The 23,589-nt window shown below is 40.1% G+C and overlaps 1 protein-coding gene and 1 long non-coding RNA gene across 2 annotated transcripts in view; one reads left to right on the forward strand and one right to left on the reverse strand.

Annotated features, from left to right (window-relative positions):
* The window catches only part of LOC121401551, an 82,573-nt gene that overhangs the window by 38,773 nt on the left and 20,211 nt on the right, over positions 1–23,589 (reverse strand). The window lies entirely within an intron of this gene.
* The window catches only part of onecut1.L (one cut homeobox 1 L homeolog), a 34,497-nt gene continuing 27,301 nt past the window's right edge, over positions 16,394–23,589 (forward strand). Inside the window, exon 1 of the mRNA XM_018253065.2 lies at positions 16,394–18,270. Within this exon, the coding sequence (XP_018108554.1) occupies positions 17,190–18,270 (1,081 nt within the window). The 5' untranslated portion in view covers positions 16,394–17,189. The remainder of the gene's footprint in view (positions 18,271–23,589) is intronic.

The following is a 23,589-nucleotide window of genomic DNA, read 5'->3' on the forward strand; positions in this document are numbered from 1 at the left end:
CAAAGACAATGAACAGGTGAGTTTGATGAATATTTCTAATTAAACGGGACATGATTGCAACACTAGGAAATTAATTGCTCGGGTCACAGACACTCACTTTCATTTGGAAAAAAAGATGTTATTGGTCCTTTTGCATCCTCTGCTGATTATGGAATTTGCAGCACTATTCTACATAACGTTGGCCTATTATATAGACTGTACACTGCCCAGTGCTAGAAAACGTCTGTGTTCTCTTGCATGGCAACATATTACCTATTTGTATAATACATTATGGGCTCATTTCCCTAAAAGGCTGATATTTCTTCATTTTTTCAAGGGTCATCAGCAGTTTATTGGCACTGTCATATTCAATGGAAATAACATCTAAATTAATTATTTATTAAGGCCAATTATTATTAAGGCCAATATACTGTAAGTTATTTTGGATTTCACACATGCACATACATACAAGTGTGGAAAGCAATAGCAGTATCCCCTTTAATAACTCCAAGTTTCCCTTTACAACACCTGCTGTGAAATGATGTTTTGGTGTTAATATTCTGGTTTTAAAGCTTTCTATATAGAACGGTGGGAATAAGATCACTTTGGAGGTACAACTGATATTAAATGATTCACCTTTAAAGGGATTCTGTTGGTTTTTATTATGTCGTTTTTATTTCTAAATTACACTGTTTGCACTGCAAATAATTCACTGTACAATATAAAATTTCATTCCTGAACCAGCAAGTGTATTTTTTTAGTTGTAATATTGGTGTGTAGGCAGCCATACCAGGTCATTTTGCCTGGTCATGTGCTATTAGAAAGAGCCAGCACTAGGATGGAACTACTTTCTGGCAGGCTAATTTTTCTCCTACTCGTTGTAACCGAATGTGTCCCAGTGGGACCTGGATTTTACTATTGAGTGCTGTTCTTAGATCTACCAGGGAGCTGTTTCTTGTGTTAGGGAGCTGCTATCTGGTTACCTTCCCATTGTTCTGTTGTTAGGCTCCTGGGGCGAAAAGGGAGGGGCTGATATCACTCCAACTTGCAGTGCAGCAGTAAAGAGTGACTGAAGTTTATCAGAGCACAAGTCACATGACTGGGGGCACCTGGGCAACTGACAATATGTCTAGTCCCATGTCAGATTTAAAAATTAAATATAAAAAATCTGTTTGCTCTTTTGAGAAACGGATTTCTGCTGGAGCAGCACTATTAACTGATATGTTACATTTTCCCATGACAGTATCACTTTAAGTTAACTTTTAGTATGTTATAGAATGACCAAATCTTAGCAACTTTTCAATTGGTCTTCATTATGTATTTTTTATAATTTTAACTATTTGCCTTCTTCTTCTGACTCTTTCCAGCTTTAAAATGGAGGTCATTGACCCCATCTAAAAACAAATTCTCTGTAAAGCTACAAATTTATTGTTATTGCTACTCTTTTATTACTTGTCTCGTCTTTCTGGTCAGGCCTCTCCTATTCATATTCCAGTCTCTTAATCAAATCAATGCATGGTGGCTACCATCATTTGGGTCCTAGCAAACAGATTGCAGAAATTGCAAACTGGAGAGCTGCTGAATAAAAAGCTAAATAACTCAGAAACCACAAATAATAAAACATGAAAATCAACTGCAAATTGTCTCAGAATATCACTCTCCTGTTACTAAATGTTAATGTAAAGGTGAACAACTCATTTACATCCAACCCATTCCAACACATTTTAATGTTTCCCCTTAAACCACTCGAGTGTTGCTTTAGCAGTATGCTTCGGGTCATTGTCCTGATGGAAGGTGAACCTCCTTCCCAGTCTCAAATCACAGGCAGACTGACACAGGTTTTGCTCAAGAATATCCCTGTATTTAGCACCATCCATCTTTCCCTCGACTCGGACCAGCTTCCCAGTCCCTGCAGCTGAAAAACATCCCCACAGCATGATGCTGCCACCATTTAAATTACAGGTTTGAATGTAACAAAATAGGTGAAAAGCCAAGGGGGTCATACATTTTTGCAAGGCAGTGTAATGGGGCTCAATTAAGGGGAGGAACAAATCAGCATTTTTGTGCTCATAGTACAGCCAGAAATACAATATCCAGAAAGATAAGAATTACAGGTAGGTTGTCTCCTATAGGCTCCATGTTAATCAAAAAATTCCAAATTATAAAACATATTACATTTATCTCCATAATAACAGAACATTTCCTTGTACCTGATCCCTACTAACATACAGGTTTAGGATCTGTTATCTGGAAACCTGTTACCAGTAACATAACTAGAGGGGGGCGGGCCCTGGCGTGGGACGTGCAGCCGGGCCCCCCACCCCCCTCCATACGATATTTTCTGCGCTGAATCCAGTGGCGCGCGAGCTGCCGGGGCGCTCTGAGGGGGTGGGGGCCCTGGCCCAATCGCACCCACTCCTCCCTCGGTAGTTACGCCACTGCCTGTTACATAGAAAGCTCCAAATTATGGAATGACTGTTTCCCATAGATTCACTTCTATGCAAATAATCGAAATTTTTTCTCTGTAACAATAAAACAGTATCTTGTGCTTGATCCAAACTAAGATTTAATTAACCCATATAGGAAGCAGCCTATTGGGTTTGTTTCATGTTTAAATTATTTTTTTAGCAGACTTAAGGTATGGAGATTACAGAAAATCCCAGGTCCTGAGCATTCTGGATAACAGGTCCCATACCTGTATGACCAAAATGTCAATGCATCATGTTTTAATATCATATATAATTGTATGTGCAGTTTTCTGTTAGTAGATGTAACGAGTTTTCATTACATTCTGTATATATTAATATATATATAAATTAAAAGAAGTATTTTGTCCTACTTTTCTTATCTCAAGCACTCCTTTCCTGAAGCTTTTTGAGGGCTCAATATTGGGCAGTGTCATAATCACTGGGCCTCAGATAGGACCTCTGGCTGCTGTGACCTGGATTGTCTGTTAGAATGATAACTAGAGTCTTAGCCATAAATCATGACTCTGTGAGAGAAAATGAGACCTGAGCGTTTGATTAGAACTACCTGTGTGAGCACAATAAGTAATTAAACCATTGTTCCCAGTACTAACATTAGCCATTATTTTTAGGCACTGATATAAATGATATTATTTATTATAGTGCCACTGCCTGCACTCTTGTAGCCATTCCCAACATCACTAAGCAGCAGAACCAACACTGACCTTAACATAAAGCATAACAAGGTTGAATAAATTAAATAATAATCTTTATCTTGGTTTTTCAAATTCAAATCTTAAAAAAAAATATCTGACTGTGCTCAGTGGTTTATTATAAAGCAAATGGCACAGCACCAGTGTGAATAGGATGTGCAGGGTGGTGTGTATAAAGGGTCCCTGTTCCTTTAAAATGAAAGCTGTGATTCCTGCAATCACTGGGGTTACAGTAAAAGCATATTGATCTGCAGCCCATATTGCATGGACAGGAGGGCTCAGGCAGCAAACCTAATCAACTTACTTCAGTGCAAGCATTTAACCATTTATAAATGTTTTATTTCAAGGGAACCAATAACACCTGCTGCCTAATAAATGCCAAGTAATGTCATCCATCCACACCCAGACTAAATGATAAGCATCATCCATAGCTGTGTGTGTTTAATTAGAGCCTGGGATCTGGCTAAGGCACCAAGGCCCAGCTGATGGAGGCAAATGCACAGAGAGAGCTGACATCAACTTCCGTTAGGCAGCAACTCCAGATCGAACCTTTCGATTGTAACTGAAACAATTTGCATACTGATTCCCTTTGCTAGCCCTACAGATCTATAAGCAGCCAGCCAGCTATTCAAATGCAAGAAGCAGCCTTAAATGCAGGCAGGGCTCGCCTAAGGAGCTGCAGCCAGACCCAGGCAAGGATAATGCAGCCCCAACATGCCTCATTCTGCTTCTTATTTCTCAATCTAGATATTCCATGGAGGCAACAGCCTGGGTTTCTATGGAGGGGAAAGACATCGGAGCCCTTTTTGCTGGAAGGAGAATGGAGCAAATGGATGGGGAGATGCTGGAGCTGGAGCGCAAGATGCGCAATGGATACTATAGCCCGAGCTACACTGCAGGGACTGAGGATGGAGAAGGAATGGGGCATTTCAGCACTACTGTCCCCTGCCCCAGGCCCATGGAGAAGGAGGAGGAGGAGGAGGTATAGCACAGAAGTCTTTGCAAAGCTTTTCCATGTCCCCCAATAAAGCGGGGCCCGGAGATGATCTGCTGCTGTTTGGCACGTTTTTCCCAGGCTCTATTCTGCCCTCGTCTCTTTTGAAACATAACAGGGACAGACCTGCTGAAATGTAACTCGGACGTCAGAGAGCAACTGCCATGTGCTACTGCCGGCTGGGATGGATTTCACTGCAAACCGACCTCGTTTTCACTGAGCGCTACAGCGGCAGCCTGCTGGGGAGAAAGCGCAAAAAACTCTCTTTAGACAACAACATGGCTATAGAGGTCACCAGCAACTGCCATCGCTCCTCTGTACTAATGGATCTGCACTCTCACTGGGGAGGGGGATTACTGCAATTTGCACTCTCACTCACACACTGCTGCACTCTCACTGTCATTCACTCTGCACACTCACTGCTGCACACTCATGTCTGCATGTCACTGGGAGGATTAATAACCCCACAGACTCACACACTCACTGCTGAACTCTCACTGGCAGGTCATTCTGCACTCTAACTCAATTCTGCACACTCAGTTCTGCACACTCAATTATTGCCACTCAATTCTGCACACTCAATTCTGCACACTCAGTTCTGCACACTCAATTCTGCACATCAGTGTGAGGCGTATTGCCTCTGCATCTGTACACTGCACACCCACTCACTGTGAGGATCACACACTCTGCTACACACTGACATTTGCCCAAGCACTCACTGTTGCACTGTCACTGTAGGGATCATTCCCTCACTAGCTACACACTAATAAGTACATTGTCACTCTGGGGCTTATTCACTGGGCACACTTACTGCGACACTCTTGCACAGTCATTCTGGAATTGTCGCTGCGGGTGTAAATGCCTGTGAGAATGTTACAGTTAGGTTGCTAGGATAGACATTATGGGTAGAGACAGTAGGCACAGTTTCAGCTACAGATTCACTGGACAATCAGCTGGCATGTGCAGTTGTTTCTGCAGTCGGTGCGGGGGTTAATTCACAATACACAGTTACTTCTGTATAATGTCATTTGCTAGTGATATTTGTATACCTTGTAGGACAACTAATACAGGGGACACTCGTGTCATTTTAGTCCCCGCCCACCATTACACATGGGCCATTCCGTCTCACTGCCCAGTTACAGGGGCATTTATTCTACAATCTGACTCCCTGGTGCCCTGTTATTGGGGGAAGGTCGGTCACTACATTTATATAATATATTTGACTTGATTTGATGCACAGCCAGTAGAGGGCAGCCACTCACTCTGCACCATCAGCAGTTGTGCATTTCACTGTTTGCCTCACTTTATGGGCTCACACAGCTTTGCCCAAGGGTTGGGTGTCATTCACAGTATAGCTACTCGCTGTCTCCTCTTCTCCACTCTTACTGTCTTTTGTCTGTCCAGATTTATTACTTACTGTTGGGACTGCACCAAATTCCCTTTGCACACTCAGTCCCTAATAATAAACTCTTACTAGTGGGACAGGGAGATATTCACTTTGCACATTTAGTCCCAATACACTGTTACTAGGGGGCAGGGGGATATTCATTTTTCCCACTCAGTCCCTAATACGCTGGGACAGGGAAATATTCACTTTGCACACCCAGTCCCTAATGTAGTGTTACTAGTGGGACAGGAGAATATTCACTTTGCACACTCAGTCCCTAATACAGTGTTACTAGTGGGACAGGAGAATATTCACTTTGCACATTCAGTCCCTAATACAGTTTTACTAGTTGGGCAGGAAATATTCACTTTGCACACTCAGTCCCTAATACAGAGTTACTAGTGGTGCAGGAGAATATTCACTTGGCACACTCATTCCCTAATACAGAGTTACTAGTGGTGCAGGAGAATATTCACTTTGCACACTCAGTCCCTAATACAGTGTTACTAGTTGGGCAGGAGAATATTCACTTTGCACACTCAGTCCCTAATACAGAGTTACTAGTGGGGCAGGAGAATATTCATTTTGCACACTCAGTCCCTAATACAGAGTTACTAGTGGGGCAGGAGAATATTCACTTTGCACACCCAGTCCCTAATACAGAGTTACTAGTGGGGCAGGAGAATATTCATTTTGCACACTCAGTCCCTAATACAGTGTTTCTAGTGGGGCAAGAGAATATTCATTTTGCACACTCAGTCCCTAATACAGAGTTACTAGTGGGACAGGAGATTATTCACTTTGCAGACTGAGCCCCTAATACAGAGTCACTAGAGCTGCGGGGGAATATTCACTCTACCCGTTGTGCCAAATACAATGTCAATGCACCGTGTTACTATACAGCTCGTTGTATACAAGGATCTCTCTATTCATATACACAAATAATAACTTTGGGACTGGGGCACATTAACACACTTAGCCCCTGATACACATTTACTGGTGACTGGGACTTGGAAATATCCCCTGTGCCCATTCAGTCCCTAATACATTGTTATTGGGGCGACTGAAGAACATTCGCTTGGCGCAGTCTCTGCTGCACTCTACACTGTTATTAGAAGAACAGAAGTGAACAGACACTGTTATATCTCTGCCCCACAAAGGCGCTGATCTGATCTTATTGCCATACGGGATTGTTGGTTCTACACACTCAATGTGCATTGCACTGGGGAACCTGCACTCTACACTCACACTCCCTGCAGCATTATTCTTGGTGGGGGTTATTTAGGCCACTTAGATCCTGCTGCCATAAGGGAGGGTACAGTCACTTGTACACATAAAATACCTGCCGATGTACAGTTTGTTTTTTTATATCACGAACTGGCACAGAAAATTATCACTTTGCCCTATCACTTTATGCATAAATATTAATAGTACATGAGAATGTTCAACTATGTTATAGTTAACATTTTCCTTATTTTCTTGTAGATAACACCAGATAGATCTCTCAGCTTTTAGTGACAATGCCGATGCACGTATACAGTACAGCTCGATCCCAGGAGCTGATTAGCGCTAAATACCATAAGCGCAAACCTGTATTGTTGTAGTCGGGCATACGCGCAAATGTTGCCAGCACAATGCCCACACCGTTTCGCCCTTTGTATCTGATCATTTTCTTTCTTTGAAGCCTCTGTAAATGTGTTAAAATTGCCAAATATGATTGTAGCATTCTTTGGCTCATATTGGCCACTAAACTAGTCTCGCAGATGAACGTGTCTATTATAATAACTATAATAATTGGGCATTTTCGTCTTAGAAGAGTCATGAATTCTCTTGGCATTTTTTTTTTTTTACAGTACAAATGATGTCGTTCAAAATGAAACAAAATAATTAGAAATGCTGTGTATTTAAATACACTATGCAATAATCATTCTGCTAAATGTGTGCGTAATTCACTCCAGTTGTATTAGTTGTATGTATATGTCTTCCCAGGCTCGCAGACCCCAGCTGTTTGTAGAAAGGCTATTCTCTCTTTTTATTGATCCTGCCTGCAACTTTCATTAGGAGATCCAGGCCATACAGAGTAGGAATCTTTTCTCTGCAATTGTCTTTCTTTCTTTCTTTCTTTCTTTCTTTCTTTCTTTCTTTCTTTCTTTCTTTCTTTCTTTCTTTCTTTTTCTTTCTTTCTTTTTCTTTCTTTCTTTCTTTCTTTTTCTTTCTTTCTTTCTTTCTTTCTTTCTCTTCATTTTTATGAGCCTATCTGTCCTGGTATTTACACTAGAAAAATATACTAGTAAAGACCCCATTTCACTGAATGTGCTCACACTCATATCAGGTGTGTGTGTGTTTTTTTCCTGATTCGATTTAAAAATCGTGCATATTAATAGGGGAGTATTTTAAATTGGAGCCTTCAGACAACTTGTGCGCAGGAAAAATACTAGGGACAGTAATATGATTTTATTTTTGCATTGATAATAATTCCCCAAGTGAATAATGACACATTGCAAACCAACTTACCAGGTAGAGTTAACAGTAGAATATTTAGCAATTAATCACACTGTTCTAAATTGATAGGGGCAAGAGTTATATAATATATATATATAATATGTATATTATTATATATTATATACAAGATAATATATTGATGATAAGGACCCAATGGAAAGTGAAAAAATATATATATTCTGCAAGGTCAGGCTCATCAGATCACTAGGAAAAGTGTACCTAATGTTTGAATGTAGTAAAAACACGATTGTATATGCAGTTATACATAATTAAATGGATACGTGCCCTACAGGCTTAAAATACAAAAATATTGTGGTTCTGTGGCACAAAAAAACCCATAGCGAGAATTTATGATGAGGCTTGACATAGGAATCGATAATGTAGCTGCACAGTTAAATGTGATGCTTTGCACACAGGTCTTGGATGAACTTAATGCAGCCAGGGAAATAACCCGGCACTCAGATCCTTCGTCTTTGGCACCACTTTGCAAATTACTGATAATATTTTAGTATATAAATATCCTTACATCCTGTGGCACTGCCAGTTTCTTCACACTTGTGTGTTTTGACTGAGCTGCTGTACTTGTTCCTTGAATATTCTAACAAATGCACACAAAGGAAACACAAGTGTATCAATCCTTATTTTGGTGCAGAACCTGTTCCAAACAGATCTTCATTTCGGCATTGCAATAATGCATGATGCTAAAATGAATCAGCAGGGACGGTGTTGAGTAAATGTGATTGACTAGATTTTAGTGTCTCGAGGTTTAACAAACAAATCAATATGCAAATATGTTGTTGAGTGCAAGAGCTTGAGAATAGGCAGCATGTGAAAGTGGAAGTTGAATCAGTGTGGGATTTAGGCAGTTCAGCTTTGCTGCTTGTTAGGTTTCATAATATTCAGCTTATTCCTGGGAGCTATTGGCTCTGTGTAGCAGAAAATATGACAAATTACTATTTATATTCAATAGTAATTAACAATAAAATAGATGTAAGAAAAGGTTGAGGTCTGATTGGTCAAAATTAACAAGAGGTAGATAGATAGATAGATAGATAGATAGATAGATAGATAGATAGATAGATAGATAGATAGATAGATAGATAGATAGAGTTATGTAAATACATACAAAAATATGGGTATGAGATATGTAAACAGATCATAGACAGACAAATAGATACACAGTTCACCCATAGCTCTGTATACTTGTGAACCTCCCCTCTAGAAAAAAAAAAACACCGTAGACTGTATTTTAAATCCCATTTTGTTCTTAATTGACATTGAGCAGAATATCGAAATTGCTTCCTGAATTAGAAGCCACTTAAGCATATGAATTTAAAATATATCAAGCCTCGTTTGCCATTGTTTTGTCAGGGACAGGTATGTTGAGACTGGCAGGGATAGCTCATTATTTTCAGTAAATATATTTTCTTCTGTTTGCATGAAAATGAAAACATGTCTTCTCCATTTAACCATTTAAAAGGGTTATAAATCTAATTTTTGCATCGATTTTCTTTTCTCCCTCCGTTGAATGAGCTGGTACCTTACAGTTCTGACTGGCTGCTTTCTGTAAAATGATTCCTCTTCCTCCTCTTCCGAGGCATTTGTTTTGCAAAACTCACAATAAATAGGGAATGAAAATCTGATCCTTTTATCCTTTTTGAGCGAGAATAAAATCAGCGTTCGTACACTATAGTGACATAAAAAAACCCTAATTTCTAACATTTTCCATTCAGGAAAAGTCTAAAAAAAATAAATAAAACAAAATAGTAATGTCTTGAGTTTATTATTTATGCACATAAACTCTTTCACTCTCTCTTTCTCTATATTTATTTATTAGATGTTTTGTTACCGGTACACTGTTACTCGTATTCTATGTAAGATATTATTACTATATTATTATTCTTGTTTATTATTTTAGACACTTCTTTTTAAACTTTTTAACTATATATAAATATATATATATAATACACAAAAGCTATGAATATCTTGTAAATTATATCCTTATAAACGGTGAGTTCTGATGTCATCAGTTATAAACAGTGATATCTGATGTCATTTCTGTCACATGACTCACTGAAATTTGTGTATTATAATAAATAAAGTACCCCCAGTTGCAAAATATGAGGATATTAGAAGTTACCTCGGAGTTCCATGACCTGTATAAAAACACTCGGCCTTCGGCCTCGTGTTTTTATATGGTCATGAAACTCCTCGGTAACTTATAATATCCTTATATTTTACAAGAGGGGGTACTTTATTCACTATATATATATATATATATATATATATATATATATATATATATATATACTAACCACTAAACCTACTTCAGAATTTTAAGTTCTGTGAGTGCTTATCTTTTTTGGAATGGATATATATATATATATATATATATATATATATATATATATATATATATATATATATATATATATATATATATATATAATATATATATATATATATATAATAAAACATTAATTGAAACGAGTTGACTAAAGAGACATGTCTTGGATGTCTGTTGTCATTATTTGAACTTGATTATAAAGATATAAAAACTAATGAATGACCTGTTCTTGTAACCTTGACTGCATGAGAATTAATAACTCTTTTTTTTAAACAACTTGTAATTTCAGTCTCCATGACAAGGGATCCTTTCCAACGCAGATTTCCTGTCTTTTAAACGTGTTTACTTTGGTAAATCACTGACTATAAACGGCTGCGGGTCCAGCTAGTGCAGTTGAAATTCCACTGAAATCAATTCGGTAGTTTAGCAGTGTCATTACAATTGTCTTTTTGTGAAATAGCAGGTCCCTGCAACTCCTGTGAGTGGGAGATTTGCCATCCTTATCGTCCTTTATTATCATTAAGATTACAAAAAAATGTAGAGGAGCAGATACAGTAGATTAATCTGGCAATCATTATGAGTGCCACTTGGAAATTTTTAACTTTTTTTGTGTGCAAGTGTCAACTTCTTGGTATTTAAACAATGATATGGACACTTGTTTAACATGCAAGCCCTTGGCAACGCCATTCTTTTCTAGCCAAATGTCCCTGTTGCAAGTCAGATTTATCAAATGAATCAATGTAAAGGTATTTAGCTCATCTCCAAATATTGGTACAATGGCTTGACCTCCTTCCCTAGTTTATATAGGTAACATCACGTATCAGGATTATTTTCCATCACAAATATAAAATCCATTTATAGTTAGTATTTGACTTTTGTTTGTTTATTTGTTTGTTTGACTATGTGTTTATCTAAATGAATAAATGCATACAATTCAGGTGAAAGTTAAATGTTCCTGTGTGTTCAAGAACAAAAAAATACAACCCTAAAAATATGTTTTTCAAAAAGTGAGCGATTCAGCGATTTTGTTGTTGCTGTGTATTTTCTATGTACGTTAACGAATACAAAAGCAAAATTCCACTATTACTGAACATTATTCCAATTATTGTTATTCTCTAAGGATTGACACTTGTTTTTTTATTTTTTGACTCAATAAGGTTTCTGTTTTTATTTTTAATTGAGAACTTGCAGGATCCAGCCAGTGCAACTTTTGCCTTCTCGCTGCGATTAGGTCGCGTTGATATTGCGCGCGATTATAACTGGTTCACCGAGCGACTCTTGCAGGGTTTAATAAAGGTGAATTTCGGAAATTGGATATTTCCTTTTCATTTGCGTTAATGCTGAGTTCCTATTAATTCGTGCGGGGATTTGTTTATGATTTGCATTTTAGCAGCTATGAAAGTTTTAAGCATTGATCTTTTGTTTTGGCGTCCATCATTAACATCATTAATACAAGCTATCAATAACCCTGTCGTTTGCAGCATAGCTTCACCATATTGATCCATTTTGGCTATTCATCTCTGCCATGCAAGACCTGGAATCATTTTCGCATTACAGTAGCTTGGATTTGCTTTTAATTCATATTTAAAGCTGCAACCAGCCCCGTGGAGCTCTCTGTGCAAAGACTAGAGGCGCCTAATTAATAATAAGTCAGAAACTAAGGAAGGCATCAAGAGATAAATTATTAATACAGACATCTATGTCTCTTTCAATAATGCTACTTTAAGGTTTTTAACTTGGTGGGGCCACAATGTAATTGTACCGGCAAGTCTGCACTTTATTTCCTGAGAAGACACCATGTTCAGCAAATACACACTCCTCTGTTGTGCAAACTGGGGGCTTTGGAGGACAGATGGACAGGTAGACACACGATACGCAGAAAAATACAATAGATATAGACAAATATATTGGTAATACATAGGCAATAGGCAGAGAGATGAAAGATGAGAGAGAGAGAGAGAGAGAGAGAGAGGGGGGGGAGGGAGGGAGAGAGAGAGAGAGAGAGAGAGAGAGAGAGAGAGAGAGGGGGGGGGAGGGAGGGAGAGAGAGAGAGAGAGAGAGAGAGAGAGAGAGAGAGAGAGAGAGAGAGAGAGAGACTGTCTATCCATCTGTCTGGCTTTGTTGGGGGGGCTTTGGAGGACAGATGGACAGCTATATATAAAATAGACAAATATATTGGAAATATATAGGTAAGAGGCAGAGAGATAGATGATGATAGATGGATAGACAGATAGATAGACAGACAGACAGACAGACAGACAGATAGATAGATAGATGATAGATGGATGAATGAATGGATGGATGGATGGATGGATGGATGGATGGATATTGAAGTAGATAGATAGATAGATAGATAGATAGATAGATAGATAGATAGATAGATAGATAGATAGATAGATAGATAGATAGATAATTAGATAGATGGATGGATGAATGGATGGATAGATGTTTAAGTAGATAGATAGATAGACAGACAGACAGACAGACAGACAGACAGACAGACAGACAGACAGACAGACAGATAGATAGATAGATAGATAGATAGATAGATAGATAGATAGATAGATAGATAGATAGAAAGACAGATAGACATCTATCTGGCGTAGGTCTCAGCAAAGCATTGCATCACTACTGAATTATACCAACAAATACTATAATGTTTGCGAACTGGCTAGTAATGGCCATTTATCCCACTATAAAGGGCTCTGGGATTAACCCTTCCCCTGCCGGTGGGGTCCCATTCTCGCTGATCCCAGAACAAGTGGAAAGATTTGGGAATAGTGTGTAGGTGATGTTAGTGAGCTAATGGCCTGATAGAAGGCAGAGATGTGACGTCGCACTCACATCGCTCGAATGGCTCATAACAAAAGTCTATTTTCCTCTCTTGCAAAGCAGAAAGACACGAGCTCATCTGCAATATCGACCGCCCTGAGAACTCGAGCAGATGCCGTATTTACTAAAAGCCAACAAGTCAGCGCAGCGCTGCTGGGCCTTTCCCTGCTTCTGTCAATGAGCTTGCTGTCCTGTCCGTATCGCACTCAGGCGCACACAGTCGCTCGCATCCGCACGTATTGCACTTTGCAGTATACCTGTTAAAGCCGGAGACTGTGGAAGTTTGACATACGCGAGTGGCTATGAGTGTGGCTATGAGTGAGTGTGAGAGTGTGAGAGTGTGAGCATTATGACACGAAGACAATTTTGATTGCCAATTAGACAAATTATGATATGCAAATGTGTAAGAGTGAAGTTGCGCAGCTATGAGGAGCTGAATGTAAGAGAGACCTATGTATTAGCGCAAGTGCAAGAAGACCACATTGTCTCTCTCTCTGGCACACTGATTGTCTTCTGTCCGTAGTCGCACTCGTATAATCATACATTGCCATTTAAATTGTCTCACACTCATTTGCACCAATCACAATCACACGCTGATTTTACACAATCACCATCCGAGCAAATGTTTAGACTCGCAGGCGCACTCTCCCAATGAGAGACTCTCACCAGCTTTTCCACATTCACAGGCTAAAAACTCACACATTCTTCTCCCAAAAGTGCTCTCAGTCCTACTCCCATTTACCCTTTCTCCCACTCTCATCCTCCCCCCCGCTTTTATAAAGGGGCCCTTACCATGAAAAGCTTCAGGGACTGTATGCAACTTGCAAATGGATTTGGTGCAATAAACATTCTGTTGTACATGAGTGTGTAAATGATTGCAGGCCTTTTCCAGATTTTATCTCTATTATTATTCGAATTCAGAAGGGCAGATGTATTGTGTTTGGGAGAGGAGCTAGTTGGAGAGAAGGCAGCTAGAGGAAAGTCTGGGTAATTTACTTCTGTCCAGCTGGCAGCTGCTGCCTTCACGCCTCACCTTTGACATATTGGGTCTTAGAGAAGAGCAAAGCCCCCCATCCACTGACCATTGCAAGCTGTCACCTCCAACACATGGACAGCCAAGGAGGCAGGGGGCGTAATCACCCGCCTACTACCCCAGCAACTCTTTACACTGGCTGCTAATTAGACACATAATCAGGCGGGCCCCTTCCTTCCCTTTGGAGCAAAAATGTATCAGACCAGCACAGCTTGCAGGGGGCTGCTCCTTCCTTGCTTCTACCAACTGCAATACAAATAACTGAAAGGCAGGTGTGTGTGTTTGATGGGGGTATTTAGATACGGTTGCCTTGCCCTACACATGTGGAAGTATTGCTTCAGAAATGTAAAGTGTAGACAGACAAGTGGATTGCTACAGAACAGTCAGGTAGAGACACGATCAACAAATACAGTGGATATATTGATGATTTCATTTTTACTACATAACAGAAAGACAGAGTCGATAGGCAGATAAATACATAGACTAATAATGTAGATATAGTAAATGTGTAGCTACAGATACAGAACAGAAGTGTAACTGCACAGGCCTAATACAATATTATTCACAAGAACTCTGGAGTTGTTGGTCATTTGGAAAGTTATATGAAGTTTTACCGTGCACCCAGGTATCATGCAAGGAGCGATATATATATATTGCATAAAGGTTATTTATATTACTTATTGGCGGTGCGTATCCAATTATTATCGCCAAATAGCGATTGCAGCTATTCTTTTTTTTTTTTTGGAGAGACTGAAACAATTCCTCTTGCCCTGAACCCAGCTAGAGAAGTGAGCCCCGAACTCCTTTTTGCATGCGATTATCAAATAAAGTCCTTAAGGAGATAACGATTATTCCGCAGAATATATGGCGCTTGCTGCATTAGCGGTGATTGATTTGGACTGATTTGCTCAAATGTGTTTTGTTCAAGGTTAAATTTAACACGTGTTTTGTTTTTTTTTCTCCATCCGAAGTATGTTTGGCTTTTAGCCATCTAGGTTATCCGCCGAGCACCCTCCTACCAATAATTACATGTACATTAAGCAGCTACATCTCTTTGGTGGACAAAAATAAATAAAAACGACATCCATTTTCTAATCAATATTTAGAAAAAAATATATTTTCACCTCGGCAGCACATGAGAGTCACGTTGTAAAGACTAGGGGGGAATAGTGTAAATAGTGGCAAATAGTTATATATATATATATATATGTACATATAAACATATATATATAGAGAGAGATTGAGATTGATATATATATATATATATATATAATATATATATATATATATATATAATATATATATATATATATATATATATATATATATATATATATTTATAATCAATAGGCTATGGCAGCAGATGGGTTAAATCCCAGGAAATCAATCTCCCTGCTAGCTCAGCTTGGACAAGACGAAGCGACATTTTGGGTGATGTGTTCTTGTGTTGTGTCAGACAATAGGCACATCTGCCCAGGCTTTCATCAGAAATCCTACACTGGCTTCTCCTAACATCTGCCTGTGGCTGCCATTTAGCAAGAAAAGCACACATGCGATTGAGTTGGGAAAATTAAATATAAATATATATATATATATATATATATATATATATATATATATATATATATATATATATATATATATATATATATATATATATATATTTAATAATATATATGCTAGAATCAATTAGGGAGCACAGTTGCATGGACTCACATGTATGCATGATATTAAATAATGTCTAAGAGCTGGCACGTGTCTTCTGAAGGAGGCACATTTGCCCTAATATATTCCTCACACAGGAATCAGTATATTTTTACATTGGTGCCAGGGAGATGCTGAGGAATATCCCCGCAGTCAATATTAGAATTCAATTTGAGAAGTCCCATTCACTCATAGTGCATAGTCACCAGAGAGGAGGGACCTGTGAATGTGAATGCAATTACTAATGTAAGCTTGCCTATATCTGAATTACAAGGAAGGGGCAGGTTTCCTCATTATACCACCCACCTTGTACAATAGGCAAACAGTAGAACCCCCCATTTACACCCCCTGATTTTAAGTTTTTTACATTGTTGGTTTGTGGTCCCACCTATATATTAAGTATAATACATTTCCCTGATTTTACATTTTCCTGCATTTTACAACCTTTTATTTCTGGTCCCCTGAAAAACACAAAATGGGGGTTCTTCTGTATTCTATGTAAATGACTTTTCCAACAGATCACTCAGTGCTACTAAACATAAGTTCCTTCTCTATGGCATTACAAAGACATAAGGTGATAATAACAAATAATGTCATGTGCGTAATAAAAAGGTGTGTGCTATGACAAGGAAAGGGTTAACCATTGTTAGGGCTACGCTTATGGGGAAATAACAAGGAATCAGTTACAAAGAAAATCATTTATCCCCGACAATGAACTGTCCTCGGTTGTAAGGTGAAGTGAAAGGCACTGGGCTAAAGGAGAAGGCGGCTGATGTGTCAGTGCTGGGTACGAGGCACATGGGAGCCTTCCTCTTTATCTGTTGTTCCGAGGCTGCGATTGCAGGGCAGCGTGATGGTAAATACAAGCCCATGCAGTGATGTCACAAGAAGCTGTGTGTTGAGTTTTACACTCCGGCCCAGTGCGCATGCGCCGTGCTCCCGCGGCAGCTGCAGGGGCAGCTCTGTCACCTTACACATCGGAGCAGTGAGAGACATGGCAAGAGATGGCGAGGGGAACAAGCAGGCTCCAATCGTTGCTGCTGCTGCTGTTGCTGCTCTGACAAAGGGGACCGGGCCTTCTATTAGCTGCATTTAAACAATAGCGTCGGTCAAATCGGTAGAATAAGATCGGGGAGTTCCGGCGGGATCCAATGCCCACAACAACTGCCGCCGGGACTTTTGCCCAGCAGCTCGCCAGATAGATGTGCGCTTCACTCGCCTGCACGTTCCACCATGAACGCTCAGCTGACTATGGACGTGATTGGCGATCTGCACGGGGTGAGCCATGAGTCCATGCCAAGCACAGCGGATATGATGGGCAGCAGCCCTCATCACAGGGGCTCGGTCACCCACCGGAGCAACCATCTGTCCGCCCACCATAGGTCCATGGGCATGGCTTCCATTCTCGATGGAGGGGACTATCACCACCACCACCACCACCACCGACCCCCAGACCACGCGTTAACGGGGCCCCTGCACCCCACTATGACCATGGCTTGCGATACCCCTCCCGGCATGAGCATGAGCAGCACCTACACCACTCTCACCCCTCTGCAGCCTCTACCCCCAATCTCCACCGTGTCGGACAAATTCCCCCATCACCACCATCACCATCACCCCCACCAGCGGATAGCGGCCAATGTCAGTGGCAGCTTCACCCTAATGAGGGACGAGAGGGGACTGGCGACTATGAACAATCTGTACAGCCCGTACCACAAGGAGGTGACCGGCATGGGCCAGAGTCTGTCTCCGCTCTCGGGATCCGGCCTGGGAAGCATCCACAGTGCCCAGCAAGGCTTGCCCCACTATGCCCACCCCAGTGCCGCCATGCCCACCGACAAAATGCTCACCCCCAATGGCTTTGAAGCCCACCATCCCGCCATGCTGCCGAGGCACGGGGAGCAACATCTCACCCCTCAATCCGCCGGCATGGTGCCTATTAACGGCATTGCCCACCACCCTCATGCCCATCTAAATGCCCAAAGCCACGGACAGATTCTGGCCTCCACCAGGGATCAAAATCCTCCTTCTGTGACTGGATCACAAATGAACAATGGAAGTAATTCAGGGCAAATGGAAGAAATCAATACCAAAGAAGTTGCTCAGAGAATCACAACGGAGCTAAAGCGTTACAGTATCCCCCAGGCGATCTTTGCCCAGCGGGTTCTGTGCCGATCTCAAGGGACCCTGTCCGACCTGCTGAGGAACCCCAAGCCTTGGAGCAAACTCAAGTCCGGCCGGGAAACCTTCCGAAGGATGTGGAAGTGGCTGCAGGAGCCTGAGTTCCAGAGAATGTCAGCTCTTAGGCTTGCAGGTGAGAAACTCCCCGAATAACCCCTTATACACCCACAGATACACCAAATATCTACCGCCTTCTCTTTTCTAATGCGGATCAACCCAAACCCCGAACGATTTCATGAAATGTCTATGGCCCCCAAGCAGCTTCCCCCCCCCAGCACCATCAACATAGAACATTCCCCTACTATATATAGAAGAACTACATATCCAACTACAATACATGAATGAATGCCTTTCACTGCAATCACTGAGCACAGGCTGTTCCTGCTGAATTTCATGAAAAATGATGGTTGTGATTATTTATCTCTTGGAGCTCGAATTCGTTTTGTGCTCACTACATATTGTGCCTCTTCTCCAGACCCACTTGACTTCTTTATAGTTCTGCAGTTTGCTGATTTCAATAGCCACAAAGCCTATACCGGCTATACCAGCCCCATACAATAGTCAGCTGCTGCAGTCATTGCAAACACTAACTGGACTGATGTTGGGAATTGCTACAGTGTGACTAGGGAATATTCCAAGAGCCACTAGACCAAACAGAAACCCCATAGCCCCCCCCCTCCAAGCTTATCTTTTGCCCATTGTCTTTCTCAAACAATAATATCGATTCATTGATACCCATCAATCAATCAGCGATAAATCAATATGTGCTGAGACTTCAGCTGAGATGTAACATTTTTTTTCTTGTCATCCAGATACAATGTGTAACTACAGTTCCGATTTTCTCTACATATCCAGATAAAATGTATAAGCCCATTTCAGGTACATTCCTGATACATTCTGAACATACTAAGAGGAGCATTGTAATAACTCTGTGCCTGTGAGTTTAATTGAGAGTTTGCATTTTTGTAACACTTAATGGACAGTATCCGACTGCTGCTGCTACTGAGGGAGTCGGGTAGGGGTGGGCTGGACATGGGAGAGACTGGCTGTGTTTTCTTCCTACACAATTGCAGTTTTTCTTCCTAGTGGCATTGGCACATGTCATTCCTTGTATCACATAGTCTGGGTTATTTCCTTTCCTATTCTCCGCTTGCCAAGCTAAGGGTTAATGCTTTGGTCTGTGTCTGTGTATTTAGGGGTGTGTAGAGTGAAGTCAGTGCCCAGGGGTTGTATAGCCCCCATTTGTATATTTATTTCATTATGGAAATCCATAAGAGTGAGGTTTTGTTAATTAACCGGTGGATCTTCATTAATTCTTCCCTGGAGAATGCCAGGCAGTCATCTGGAGTTGCTGTCAGATGCACTCATCTGTAGTATAGACAAAAAGGGAAGGACCAAACCCATCCTTGGGGGGGTTCATTGCATTGCCGCCTCCCCTTTTTTCTGTTGGATCTTCCCAGAGAGCTGGCATTTCAGCAGGGTGCAACTATGCTTGGGGTTCTTATGGGGGAGAGTATTTTCATTGAAAGGAACGCAGGCACATCTGGACACTATTGTTCTACAACACGTGTGGGCACAGTTGATTATATCTATGTATATATTGCTGTAAAGTATTGATGATGATTTTATTTAATTACTTTTTATTAGGCATGTATAGGTCAGTGTATATGTGTATATGTAAATCAAATGATTGCACTTGGGAAGAAGTGAGAGTAGCAGAAGGATAGGAGAGAAAGAAGGATAAGAGAGAAAGAAGGATACGAGAGAAAGAAGTATAAGAGAGAAAGAAGGATAAGAGAGAAAGAAGGATAGGAGAGAAAGAAGGATAGGAGAGAAAGAAGGATAGGAGAGAAAGAAGGGGTGTGAGGCTGAAGCAGTGATGAGAGATGGAGCTAATGGGAAGAGAAGAAGAGGGGCAGGGTGTATATGGTGGGGGTGGAGGAATGAGAAGACTTTTATATCACAGGATGAAAATGGGGGAGCTGGGGGGGGGGGTTATAATAGCTGTCCCAATTCCCTTGCGGGTGACGATTGATAAAGACCGAACTGTATTTTTGCTACAATTTGGGTGACCTGAATCTCAACCTATTTACATGGATCAATAGGGGAAACAACCGCTTGAATGATAATAGAGGATCCCCTTATTGGCTTTATGTGAGCATTAAATCTGCCAATGTAGAGTACTTAGTGGGGGCAAGCCAAGTGCATACAGACAGAGCGCACAATCCCACTCTTTGTGCAACTGCCACAGGCGCAAACAGCGCACTGGAGGCGCAAATAGAAGCAGGGACTGGCACCAAAGATCAGCAATGCTGTGGCCTCTGATGTTATAGGTTGGACAATAGTGTCTGCTAATTGGCTGCTATGTAGTCTACATAGGGTTCGACTCGTTTGTATGAAACATACACAAGCACACTCAGACAGACAGATCCTCTTTAGCCATTCATCTTGCCAACTACACATCATTTTATATATTTATTTTGATTATTTGATCAGACGGTAAACTGTTTATTTAAAAGTATCACACTCCTGTAAACTATATATTATATATATATATATATATATATATATATATATATATATAATATATATATATATATATATATATATATATATATATTTATACACACGCATACATTATATTTACTCCAGTTGAAAGAAGGAGAAGAAAGAAAAGTGAAAGTGAGTTTTAACAGAACAACCAGGTCAGAATGTGCCGCAGGAATATTGGCTAAACTCTTGCACAGTCGAGGTAACTGCTTAGTTAGCACCAGGCGCAATATATTACTCCCCATGCGCTACAGTCGCACAACGGTGCAGCGACAGCCAAAAAAGTGCGAGCCCCATTGTCGCGTCACAGCGCTGACACCGTCTGGCACAAACGAACTTTTTGCGTCTAATCAGAAATGTGTCGGCTTGGTAACTGTAGTAATCACTCGTATTCACTTTCCACAAATTAATAGATTTACGCAGCAGCGAATTCAATCGAAATAATCCTCTGATCGGATATTGATTTTTGTTTCGACCGACAAGCAGGTGACAGTAGAGATTCAAATAAAAGCTGTCGTTTTCAGGTTGGAAATATCTATAATTATAAAATCAAGAGGATATTTTTTATATTAGTTCTATCAATACATACACACACACACGCATATAAAATTAATGTACATATTCGGCAGACAGAATCGGGGAATACGGGTTTTTTCAAAAATAAATATTTTGTAAAGTATTTAGTATCATCTTTGATTCAATTGGGCAATACGTCTATGTCCAGCTCTAATACAATCCATCTGCTGTGCTGCAATTAGTGCCCGGGCGCTACTAGGCGCAAAGACTGCTCCCTATTTATTGTTGCAGAGTCACACAGACAACTGCAGATTTCACACTCAACAGGAATATTTTCTTTTCATTACATTACGCGTTTTTATTTTTCCTGAAGCAAAACGGTGGAATATTCGATTTTTCTCGGTCGGGATCGTTACTATTCGTCGACCGCGATTTGCTGCTAATTGCCCTCGTCTGTTGCCGGTGCCCGTAGAATATTTCTGTTCTCTCTCCTTTTATTTATACTTTTATTTACATAGAAAAATATATTTTTTCATCCAGAAGGGATCTATGATTTTCGAGGCCTGCCACTTGCCCTTGGAATCAATAGGCCCAGTATCTGCCCTCGATATTCCATTTGTAATTGTAAGAAAACTTTCGGTCTGTATATAATGGTTTCTAAAGCAATTTCTATTCGTTTTCAAACGCATTGGATATAAAGGAATGGCAGGCTAGTGTAGTTGGTGCGCAAGGAGTGTGAGAGGAGCACTATGGGTGCTTATTAATGGGGCAGCAGGGGAGCTGGGGGTCTTGGTGGAAGATATATGTATTAGGATTTCCCTTTAGAAAAATATAGCAGGGGCTGTTCACCTTTAAGTTAACTTTAATGTGTTATAGAATGGCTAATTCTAAGCAACTTTTCAATTGGTCCTCATTTGAAATATTTGACTTCTTTTCCAGCTTTCAAATGGGGGGGGGGTCACTGACCCCATCTAAGGCTGTAAGGCTACTTGTTTATTGATATTTCTACTCTTTATTGCTCATCTATTCAGCCATCTCTTATTTATAGTCCAGTCTCTTATTCAAATCAATGCACAAATTGCTAGGGAAATTTGGACCTTAGCAACCAGATTGCTGAAATTGCAAACTGGAGAGCTGCTGAATAAAAAGCTAAATAACTCAAAACCCCCAAATAATAAAAAATTAAAACCAATTGCAGATTGTCTCAGAATATTGTCCTCTACATCAGTGATCCCCAACCAGTGACCTTTGAGCAACATGTTGCTAAACCAACTCCTTTCAGTGGCCTCAAAGTAGATGATTATTTTTGAATTTCTGGCTTTGGTTGCATAAAAACTAGGCGTACTGCCAATTAAAGCCTTCTGTAGGCTGCCAGTCCACATAGGGGCTACCAAATAGCCAATCATAGTCCTTATTTGGCTTTCCCAGGAACGTATCATGCTTGTGTTGCTGCCCAACTCTTTTTACATTTGAATGTGGCTCATGGGTAAAAAAAGGTTCATCATACTAAAAGTTAATTTAAAGGTGAACAACCCCTTTAAAGCAACAATTAGGGGACAATAGGATCACTGTTTTTTTTAATGTATGGTATTTGTATACATGACTGGTATATTTTTATATGGCAGACTTTATAGAATTGAACTGTACATCTTGGTAATTTTAAACAAATCTCATTTTTATTTATCCTCTAGTGGCTTATTAACCCACTGGGCATAATCACTATCTTTTTAGAGAGGCCATAATATGAAGGACCAATGAGCAGCTGCTGGAGGAGAGAGTAGTCCTTAAATGGGTTGTTTAGCTTTAAATTAACTTTTAATATGATGTAGAGAGTAATATTCTGAGCCAATCTGCAATTGGTTTTCATTTTTTATTATCAAAGTTTTTGAGTTATTTTGCTTTCTTATCAGCAGCTCCTCAGGCTGCAAATTGAGCAATTTGGTTGCTAGGGTCCAAATTACCCTAGCAACCATGCATTGATTTAAATGAGAGACTGGGATATGAATAGGAGACGGTCTGCATAGATAGATGAATAATAAATAGTCACAATAGCAATAAATGCATAGCCTTACTGGGCATTTGTTTTTTTAGATGAGGTCAGTGACCCCTATTTGAAAGCTGGAAAGAGTCAGAAGAAGGCAAATCATTCAAAAACTATAAAAAAAGAAAAGATGAAGGTCGATTGAAAAGTTGCTTAGAATTAACCATTCCATAATATTCTGAAAGTTAACCTAAAGGTGAACCACACCTTTAATGAGCAGATGCCAGGCTGTCACATATAAAAGACTGAGGAGGAAGTGAAACCTGTAGTTTATTCTGATAGTAGTTTATATTTGTGTTTATATTAGACGCTCTGCTCAATTAATTTACCACTAGAGAGATTAAA

The sequence above is a fragment of the Xenopus laevis genome, chromosome 3L (genome assembly GCF_017654675.1).
Source record: "Xenopus laevis strain J_2021 chromosome 3L, Xenopus_laevis_v10.1, whole genome shotgun sequence".
Taxonomy (NCBI): Eukaryota; Metazoa; Chordata; class Amphibia; order Anura; family Pipidae; genus Xenopus; species Xenopus laevis.